Here is an 11,322-nt window from a genome sequence, read left to right as displayed (position 1 = left end):
ACACACACCCACACACACACACACACACACACACAGCGGGATGTGTAAACCCACACTGAGCTCATTGATCTCTTGTCTGCGCCTGTCAGCAGGCGTATGAGCGCCCCCTGCAGGGTGTGGATGACAGGACAGTTTGGCCGTCTCCTCAGCAGAGCCCCCCGCTTAATCTACAGCTGCCCTCCAGCTCCCGGCGTCCGCCCCTCCCAGTACAGACCAGCCCCTTCCAGTACAGACCTGCCCCTTCCAGTACAGACCCACCCCTCTCAGTACAAACCAGACCCTCCCAGTACAAACCAGCCCCTTCCAGTACAGACCCACCCCTTCCCAGTACAGACCTGCCCCTTCCAGTACAGACCCACCCCTTCCCAGTACAGACCTGCCCCTTCCAGTACAGACCTGCCCCTCTCAGTACAAATCAGCCCCTCCCAGTACAGACCAGCCCCTTCCAGTACAGACCCACCCCTTCCCAGTACAGACCTGCCCCCTCCCCGTGAACACTAAGTTTGAAACAAACTTCAACTCTTAACACTGAGTCTGGGATTTTAACACGAGTACAGTATTAAAACTTGGAGGATTATAATTTTTTTTAATGATATACTATAAATGTAAATTACATTTACAATATAATCTATTTCCATAAATTATGCATAAAACATTTGACTAAATATATTTTTATATTAAACAGCGTAATATACATTTAAACGGCATTTACTTACTTATATTTCTTCCTTTTACTGCCAAATGGCACCATTTACTGTTTTAAATACATAAACTGCCTTGATATGGTGTGAATCCAGTATAGATCCTTCCTTGCATACAGATACTGCAGTGTGCCTATAATGTATGAATCTTAATATCGCACACCATTTCAGACACTTTTTAATTATATAGATCCGGCAATTACTATTTCTTTACATGATGAGCTCGACAGTTAAAATTTACCAGAGCAGTCAATTGGAACAAAAACTGTTGGATAAAAAGTGTGATTATGCATGGTACCTGCAGCTGCTAAAGGTTTACCTGAGATATTTCTGTTAGAATCCGTCCCTAAAACTGGAACAATTAATAATCTCACGAATCAAAACGTTTTTTCAATAATAATATATTATTTACGGAGCCCAAGATGAGAAAATTGTGTTATAAAAATACCTCTTTCTAATACCACAAACACCCTTCCAACCAGTCTCACACAAACTGTAACTTTACAACAGTAACTGTCAATGGATGACCAATCTGTATCATGATTAAATATCTATTAATAAAAAAGAAAGATAAAACAAAAAACTGAGCTTGAATAAGACAGCATACAGAGTGGATGTCCAGGACAAGGATTTAAAAGTGCAGCCTGAAAGCCCCGCCCACCTCCCTGTCCTCGCCCTATCCGTGGGCGGCAGGGTAGCCTAGCGAAAGGCTGCTTGACTGACAGGTGCAGAGTTGCTGGTTCGAGCCCCTTTGGCACATAGGGATGCTGAAGAGAGATCTCTTCATCTGGAGAGAAGAAACTGGGTCCCCAAATGAAAAACTCTGAATAAAAACTGAATACAAAACAAAGAACCCTGACATTGGACCCTTGAGCAGGGCCCTAAACCCTAAGAATCTGCTCCAGGGGCTTTACCTCTCTCTCTCTCTGTCTCTGTCTCTGTCTCTCTCTCTCTCTCTCTCTCTCTCTCTCTCTGTATCTCTCTCTCACTCACTCTCACTCCATCTCTCTGTATCTCTCTCTCACTCACTCTCTCTCCATCTCTCTGTATCTCTCACTCTCACTCTCTCTCACTCTCACTCTCTCTCCATCTCTCTGTATCTCTCTCTCTCTCCCGCTCTCCCACTTGCAAATGTTCTCTCTGGCATTTCTCCCAGGGCGTCTTTGTAAAAGAGGAACATTCTTGTTCTCAATGGACCTCAACTGGATAACTAAAGGATTAAAACCCTCTGCCTGCATTCATTTCAAATCACGCTGTCACTTCACAGAAACATTTTATCACTCATATACATGTCTTCCTCACTCGGGTTACGAAACAATCCTGTAACACCATCTAAAAATGTGCAAAGAGCTGCCTCTCATTCAAATACGAGGAGCACCATTGATGAGAACCCACACGTGCAAAACTAGCTTTCCTGCCATTAGAAATCACACACACAAACACACACACACGTGTGAACACACACTGCACGTGTCCACAGTCACCAGCTCACAGGATGACTACCCAACACCGGTCTCACACCACCATTTTGAAAATGGCATCGGTCAGATCTGATTGTCATTTTTAATTCATTCTTTTTAGTGCTTTACACCACAATAAGTGGCCTGACATCAGGAAACAAGCTATAAATCGGACTGAAGATTCAGAAAAATAATACATGCGTCTCACGAAAGTCTAACTCCATTATAGAGCAAGATAGTATAATAAATATATAATTTAAATAAAAAAATAAAATAAAATTTGCTTCACTTGAAATGTGGGGAAATAATGGGTCACCCTGGCTGAGGTTGAGGGCTCTTCTCCCCACGGGGTAGCCGTTTTCACCTCCTGTGCCTGCCGTTTGGGGGTTCAGGCGTGCCGTTCGCCCCTCCTCTCCGCTCCTTGGTAAAAATAACGAATACAAATAAAATGGACTTAGGCCCGGTAAATCCAGGCCGTATTTCCAGCAGGATCTCGACCTGTTCCGGTTAACTGGGATGGACCGGCCCGTAAAGACCCGGTTAAATCAGGGGCTTCAAACCCTCGCCCTGGCCGCTGAGGAGGCCCCGATGAGCCGCAACATAAAGTTCCTCTTCACTTGCAAATTTTTACGCCTGGTATAATAACTTCAGCAACTTTAAAAACAAACTTCACGACTTCAAACGGGGGGAAGCAGATCCCGGGCGAGAGGGAAGAGCGGTTTGCGGGAAAAGTGCTGGAGACGCGGGGCGGAGTCCGGGCTCCCGTGGGGCCCTCCCCCTCCCTCCTTAAAAGCGGGCTTTAGGAGACGCGGTGAGGCGCGGTCCCCGAAGGAGGCGTGGGGTGCTCCTTCATCCCCCTCGCCTAATTGCTCCTCGTAACGAGTCCCAGAAGCGGACTCTGTTAAACAGCACAGTCTGTGTGAACGGCGGGAGTTAGCGAGTTAGCGCGTGCGCGCGCAGGGCTGTACGCGTTCGCCGGCCGGCCCCGGAAGCTTCTAGAGGAAGTGCCTCGGGCGGGAGGCGGAGCCGAGAGGGGTTTAGGGCGGGGCCGAGACGCCGGTGGCGGTTAATCGCGTTTGAGAGCTCTTCACTGACGAGGAGGTGCGGGTGGCAGCCAGAGAGGAGGAACGGCTGGTACCTGTTCCCTGCTCCCCGGAGGACAAACGTATCCCAGCAGGTACTGCACAGCAGGGCTACTGCAGCCCCCACACACAGAGCCCTGCTATTCTACAGTGACAGACAGGTACCTGTTCCCCGCTCTCCTGGAGGATAGAGGTATCCCAACAGGCACTGCACAGCAGGGCTACACCAGACCCCACACACAGAGCGCTACGCTATTCTAGAGTGACAGGCATAGACCACCGAGTAGGGAGTACCTGTTCCCCGCTCCCCTGGAGGACAGACGTATCCCAGCAGACCCCACACAGAGCGCTACGCTATTCTAGAGTGACAGGCAGAGACCATGGAGAGGTGAGTAACCAGTTCCCCGCTCCCCTGGAGGACAGACGTATCCCAGCAGGCACTGCACAGCAGGTTGTTCTACAGCGACAGGCAGACAGCACAGAGCGCACGGGGACGTGTGCGGGGGTCGCTGACCCGGGGCGAGCGAGGGCTTTTAAAGCACGGCGAGGGAGGCCGTACGCCCACACGGGAGAGGGAGCCTTCCAGACGCCGTTCTGAGAGAGAGAGAGGGGGACGTGAGCTGCTGCCTCTCCCCGCCACGGCCTTCAAACAGGGGGATCAAAGAGAGCGAAATCACCCCTAAACGTGCCGGGACTCCCAACGCCCCGCGTCCGTGACGGAGAGCTCTGGAACACTACCACTGCCTGTCAGCCGGGAGAGCTGCCACCCGACACCCCTTAAAGGATAAATGTCAGGCTTTTACACAATTATTTTACTGCTACGGGTGTCAAATTCTCACACCTTCTGACACGCATTACTTTCAAAATATTTTGCGCCTGAATACCCGCGCGCTTGCTATTACCCATACACGGAAATAACCGCTGACTTCTGGTACGGAGTTACACGCCAAAGCTAAATATTTACCAGCATCAGCAGACAGCTGTTGTCTGACATGATGCAAATGACACGATGCAGGAAGGCAGCAGACATTTTTCCCGGTTTGTAATAGAGTCAAAATTACGTTTTCACATTTTCAAGAGGGCAAAAAAATTACTTTACCGATCACTGTACAATTCAGTACAAGTACAATTAATTAGCCGAATAATGTCAATACCAATTAGGGCTTCTATGCTAGTGAGCGGTAGAATTATTTTACATTACAGTACAACTTTGTGCCTTTGCCCGTATCCACTTATCTGAAGTCGCAGATAAATGTTCTCTGTTGTTCACACCCTGGGAAAATTGATGATTTAAAGATCTTAAACGATCCCGCAGGAGAACAGATATGCTGTTTCTCCAGTATTTACTGCGTGCTGTGCTGAAAACCAACAAGCTATTTAACAGTGTTTTATCTTTTTACATTAGGCATATTATTTTTAACAATGACATATATTTTTACTCTGAATGTTAACTTATTTACAAACTCTACCGAGCAAAGAAGGGGAAGGCTACAGGAGAGAGTAGAGGTACATCATCTGCACTACCTGTCAGTGTATTATTCACTATTGACAGCTTGTTTATCAGGTGTGATGGATGAAGGTGGGTTGAGAGGGGGAAATACTGACCCTACACCGCGGGCAGGTGTGTTTTATAGGGCATCTGGCCTCGTAACACAGAGGAACAGGAAGTCCCGCCCGCTGAGCGAGGGAGGGAGAGAGTCTCTCGCTCACTTGTCAGGGGGGAGTCTGTAGTGTTTGTCAGGACTCCAACAGCTGGGTTGCCAGGTGGGACACATTACAACAGGGCCAGAGACTGGCTGCCAGGTCTGACTGTACGGCGACAGAGCCCGGGGGGAGTGCCTTTTCTCTCCGCGGCCTTGGATTAAAGACTCATTTGTGTGCAAATCAAAAGTCTCGCTGAGAGCTCTTTAAATCACCACTTTAAATCCCCTCATGATACCAACAGCGCTATCCAGTCAATTCTCCCAAACAGCAGTCGGTCTCAGGAAGAGTTAAAGAACCAGCTTTCTCTTCTGGAGTAAATGAAACGTCTTACAGTTCCTGTGTTTGCAGGAGGGTTAGAGTTGCTTCTCAAACGGACATCTACAGGGAGGATACGCAGCCGGTGATTGACAGGGCTAAGATCTGGCTGTAAAGTGAATTAAGTGCATTCTGGGATTTACACTGAAGCCGGATTAAATTGCACTGCTCAAATGTATTTCAACTAAAGCTCCGTGTTAAACTTTACTGCTTAGCTGTATTTAAACTAAAGCACTGTTAAACTGTACTACTCAGCTGTATTTAAACTGAAACGGTGTTGAATGGCACAGTTAATATGTATGTAAACTACACTATGAACAGGGTTGAAACCACACTGTTCACGTGTATATAAACTGAAACAGGGTTAAACCACACAGTTCACCTGTATTTAAAAGGGTTAAACCGTACTGTATTTATCCTGAAAGATACACACATCTGCTGCTGGTTGGCTGTGTCCGGTAACCACACATGCTTCTGCAACCCACCTGATAGTGTGCGTGTGTGTGTGTGTGTGTGTGTGTGTGTGCGTGTGTGTGTGTGTGTGTGTGTGTGTGCGTGCGTGCGTGTGGGTGTGTGGGTGTGTGTGTGTGTGTGTGCGTGTGTGCGGGCGTGTGTGCGTGTGTATGTCTGTTTGTGTGTCAGGGGATCTTTGGCGTGGGAAGACGGGAGTAGGTTTGCGCGACTAAACCTCTGGTGCTGGGCAGGCTGCACTGGGATTCTCCGGACCCTTCTGCGTGCGTGAGCTGAGGTGCGTGTCCGAATCGGGCTCTGGGCAGGGAGGGGCTGAAGCAGGGCAGGCCCCTGGAGGGAGGGGGCATAGTTTTAGGCGCTGGGACAGAGCCACTAAGCCCAGGCTCACCCCTACCCTCCAGCCTGCCCTGGGCTGCTATGGCTCCCTCTGGTGGCGGGGCGGGGAAAGGAGCCCTTCGGTTCAGGCGGGGGGTGCGCAGGACACGGGGCGGGGCGGCAGCGGGGGGGGGGGCCCCGCTCTGGTGAAGCGCCGTGGGGCGCGGGGAGGGAGAGCCGGGCCCCTGAGGCTCCAGCGGGGCCCCCAGGTTCGCCGTGCGGCGGGTTCGGCTCCCGGGCTTCCGGCCGGACGGCTGGGGACGCGTCGCGCCTGGGGGAGGGGCGTGACCGGCGGCGGGGCGGGGCGTTGCCGCGGGCGACGGGGGCGGGCTCACAGCGGTCCTCGGACGGGGCTGAGTTTGCTAGTCTTTGCGGGGAGTGGGGATCGCTGAGGCAGTGCTTGGAAGGCTGTAGTATTTGAGGCTGAAGTGGAAGAAAGAAAAAGTAATTACTCAACGACCCTCATCATTCACATCCTCACCTGCAGGTCTGCACCGTGTCAGCCACATACACAACCATTACCCAGAATTCAACATGGACACTGCAGCATACTGTGAATATACGGCCTTTTATGGTTTATATATCTATATATAGCATGCTCTCGCATTATCTTCATTACATATATTTCCAAGAGATTAATTTCCTTTATGTGTAGTCTAATAGCCATGCTCAGTTGCTCATTAACACACAGAGCTGCAGTGTTCAGTATCTCCACGTTCACACAAAGAGGAGCAGTGTTTGATAACTCTGCCTTAACACACAGAGCAGTGTTCAGTAACACATTATTAAAACACAGAGCTGAAGTGTTCAGTAACTTCTTCTTAACATGCGGCTGCAATGTCCAGTAACTCCTCACTAACACACAAAACTGCCGTGTTAAGTAACCCATCAACACAGATCTCCTCCTTAACACACAGATCAGCAGTGTTCACAAACTCAACACATACCTGCCATCACTACCACACAGAACTGCAATGTTCAATAACTCATTACCACAGAAACTTGCAGTGTTGAGTAAATAATTAACACAGAGCAAAACAACTGAACAGTGTTCAGTAACTCCTTTATGAACACACACAGCTGCTGTGTTCTGTCACTCCTCATTAAGACAGAGAACTGCATCTTCATTATCACATAGATCAGTGTTCAGTAACTCCTCACTAACACACAGAGCAGCAGTGTTCAGTAACTTCATTATCACACAGATCAGTGTTCAGTAACTCCTCATTAACACAGAGCAGCAGTGTTCAGTAACTTCATTAACACACAGAACAGTGTTAAGTAACTCCTCACTAACACACAGAGCAGCAGTGTTCAGTAACTTCATTATCACACAGATCAGTGTTCAGTAACTCCTCACTAACACACAGAGAAGCAGTGTTCAGTAACTTCATTATCACACAGATCAGTGTTCAGTAACTCCTCACTAACACACAGAGCAGCAGTGTTCAGTAACTTCATTAACACACAGAACAGTGTTCAGTAACTCCTCATTAACACAGAGCAGCAGTGTTCAGTAACTTCATTAACACACAGAGCAGTGTTCAGTAACTCCTCACTAACACACAGAGCAGCAGTGTTCAGTAACTTCATTAACACACAGAGCAGTGTTCAGTAACACTAACACACGGTGCTGCAGGGGTGGCAGTTCCTCTGCCTGTGCTGCTACCGAAGGAAAGGCAGGGATTTGAAGCTCATAAGGGGTGGGTCCTGGCAGCACAATCTCCAGTCGACCATAGTTCACTGAGGGGCAGAGGACACCGCGGGTTGACATCGACTTGATGAACCCGTCCATGCCAAGCCCCTGAGACCGCGGACCAATTACCGAAAGGTCACCCCTGATGGATGGGTTCAGGGGGACTGGAGAGCCGTTCGGTCCACAGGGACACACAGGGACCGGGTTCTGCCCGTCGCGCTGATGTGGGACACTTCAGTGGTAATACTCCCAGCAGATGACTCTGGATCTGTGAGGAGGTAGGGTAGTGCCCCCTGTAGGAGCGGAGAGGGTATTGCTGGAGAGCAGCCGGTGGAGCAGAGCCAGGCTGGGCCCTGCGTTCTGTTCTGTTGTGGTACCTCGGGTGATTAGAGGTCAGCTGAACAGGTCACGGAGTGCTCATTAAGAACGACGGCTTTATCGCCAAACTGCCGTTTGGACCGAACGCTCAGAGCTCCAGATAACGGATGAAAGAGGTTGACATTTCCGTTTACTCATTCGCCCCAGTCTTCAATTCAGTCAAATCTTCGTTCTGATTGGCTTTGAGCCCCAGTTACCGAGCAGAATGTTGAGTTTGAAAACAGACAGGGGCGCGTTACGGCGAACTCTACCCCAGGGGATTCTGGGAGCACACGTTAAAAGTATGGTTAAACCCAACGCACAGCCACCTGCTGCTGAACAAGCTCGAGCTTCCCTGGCCCACAGCTCCACCTACTGGCGAGCACCGCAACTGCAACGACCTCCTGCGACGAGCCCGGTCTTTCCAGCAACAGTTCGGGAGAGGAGGCGGGGGACCGAGCCGGGGCTTCTGTGCCCTGCGGTTCCTCTCTGGGTCTTCCAGGAGAGCAGACTGGAGCGGGGTCGAGGAGGTCCGGGGCTGGGAGCCGGGGCCCTGATGGGTTTTCGTAAATAATTGATGCCGCTTTCGAGGAATGAGGCCACGGTCGCCGAGGAGACCTGGGGAAGGTTCCGGAAGTCGGCGGTTCAGAGGAGAGGTCATCTCGGCCCGCGGGCGTCTCCAGCCACTCGGCCCCCCGGCCCCTCCCCCTCATGGGTGTCCTCATGACGCGGACGGTCTACAGGGCGACCGAATAGCACCTCTCCGCTCTCCACGCCCAAGCGCTCCTCCTTTCCCTGTTCTCCTACCGCGCTATTTACATCACAGGAGAACTTCACCACAACCGACATCCAAAAGCAACCGGGATGATGCACACGGCATTATAAATAATAACTGTGATGCTGACAAAACGATAAAAAAAAACCCACAAAAACTCCTTTGATGGTGAGCCGTGATGAATCTGCGGGGAATATCTCAATATCTCCCCCCCCCCGGGGAGAGATGAGCCGCTCTCCCGCGGACCGGGCCAGCTTCAGCGCGTAGCTCCCGAAAAGAGCCGGAACAAACACAGTCATCGCGCCGTGGGTCACTAACCACGTCTTACTCTGCCTTCTGCTGGAAAAACGATCCGCGTTTTCAGCGCCGTGTGACGTGCGCTTAGCGGGGACGGCTGCGATCCAGCCAGAGAAATTATCTTCAGTTCTTCAGAGATCACCTTCATTACGGCGTTTGGAAATTTCCAAAGACAGAGCTCGCAGTTAGTGTTCATTACCAATTTAATTGGTGTTTAGGCAGACGCTTAGCCGGGGTTCAATTTAAATTAAATTCATATGGCAAAGCGAGCTGTAAAATTGACGGAATATAATGGATGAGCAAGGCGACGGCGGAGTTTTTGTCGTGTGAACGGACGCAGAACACTGCACCGAGGACACGGAGCAAGTAAACACAGAGATTCAACCGGAGTACAAGGCGTTCCCTTTCTTGATGGGTAGAACTGCACTTACAAGCAGTGTGTGTGCATCCACTGTAAATCACAGAGAGAGAGAGAGTGAAAGGGAGAGAGTGAAAGACAGAGAGTGCTGAAGAGATGCAATAAAGAGCAACAAGAAAAACAAAGGATGAAGAGTACACCCGGGCTGCAGTCGTAAAGGTGTCAGCAACTGAAGAAAAGAAGTGGAAGAAAAAGCAGCTCAAAAGAAAGAAAGAACCGACAGAAGCCATTTGACACGACACACTGTACCTGAACAGGACACACTGTACCTGAACACAAGAGGACCGCAACGGGTTCAGGTGTGTGTCAGAAGGCAAAAAAAGCACAAAGCACACTGCCCATGCAGTGGCAGTGACACACACACACACACACACACACACACACACACACAGGCCATGCAGCAGGCAGTGGACAGCACATGCATCATCGTGCGGGAGGGGGCGAGAACGTTAGAGAGTCTAAAAGAGTACCGTACCACGCTTTATCGCAGAAGTAATGCACTAGTTGTTCCACTCCTTGCCAAGGGCATTATGGGGGAAGCAGAAGGAGAGAAACAAGGACAAATACAGTCACACACAGAGACGCACGCACCGAGAGACAGACACACGCACGCACAAACACAAACACACACACACACAGACACACACACAAACACACACACACACACAGAACAGACAGACACACACACAAACATACACACACACACACACACACACAGACAGACACACACACACACACACATACACACACACAGACGCACACGGAGAGACAGACACACACACATACACACACATATGCACGCAGACATACACAAACAGAGACAGACGCACCAAGAGACACACACACACACACACACACACACACAGACACACAGACACACAAACACAGACACACACACACACAGACACACAGAAACACAGCGACACACAGACACACCGAGTCAGGGAGGAGGGTACTGGGCCAACTCTCCTGCGTGCGCGCGCGCACACACACACACACACACACACACACACTTACACAAGAATGCACACACCCACTCACTGAGCTGGATAAACCTGCGGTCTCTGATACTGTGGATCACTCAATTCTTTGTTCTATTTTGTGAAATCCCTTGCAGTTGTTTTACGCTTGTTTACCCTCTTACCTTACTAAACCTACTCCAGCCGTGGGCTTTCACAGCTTATCTCTATCTGCTCATTAGGAGTGCCCCAAGGCTCAGTTATGGGTCCACTTCTTTTTTTTTTGTATACATACACCCACTCTCTAGGTCAATGGTGCTCATGGCTTGTATAACTTGTTTGCAGTCATGTATCTTGTTCTTTTAAGAATCTAGGATGGATGCTGATCAACTGTCTTTAATTACTCTATAACACCCTCTCTTTCTGATACCCAATTCAGCTGGCCTCCGACCATAAATTAATGTGTTGCTCAAACTTTTTTGGATAGTCTACCGAACACTAATGCTGTTCTTGAAATTTCTCTTCCTGGCCTTGGGTTATTTCACGCCTTGGATATTATACTAGGGCTGTACAAACTAACATACAAAATCACTCCAATGAATCAACTAATGCTTTGATCATTAAGCAAATGGCTCTAGGCTTTAATTCAGCAGCACGGCGCATATCAAAAAGGAAATCACTTACCAACTCAACTATAGTCTGCATTGCATTA

At 49.6% G+C, this 11,322-nt stretch overlaps 1 protein-coding gene across 1 annotated transcript in view; it reads right to left on the bottom strand.

Annotated features, from left to right (window-relative positions):
* Positions 1-471: 471 nt before the first annotated feature.
* ccser2a (coiled-coil serine-rich protein 2a) overlaps positions 472-11,322 on the bottom strand; it is a 62,842-nt gene continuing 51,991 nt past the window's right edge. The window contains exon 11 of the mRNA XM_061228702.1: positions 472-6,531. Coding sequence (XP_061084686.1) covers positions 6,124-6,531 — 408 coding nt within the window. The 3' untranslated portion in view covers positions 472-6,123. The remainder of the gene's footprint in view (positions 6,532-11,322) is intronic.

The sequence above is a fragment of the Conger conger genome, chromosome 18 (assembly GCF_963514075.1).
Source record: "Conger conger chromosome 18, fConCon1.1, whole genome shotgun sequence".
NCBI lineage: Eukaryota > Metazoa > Chordata > Actinopteri > Anguilliformes > Congridae > Conger > Conger conger.
Note: the sequence above shows the minus strand (reverse complement) of the source record. Positions and strands in the feature narration are given on the sequence as shown.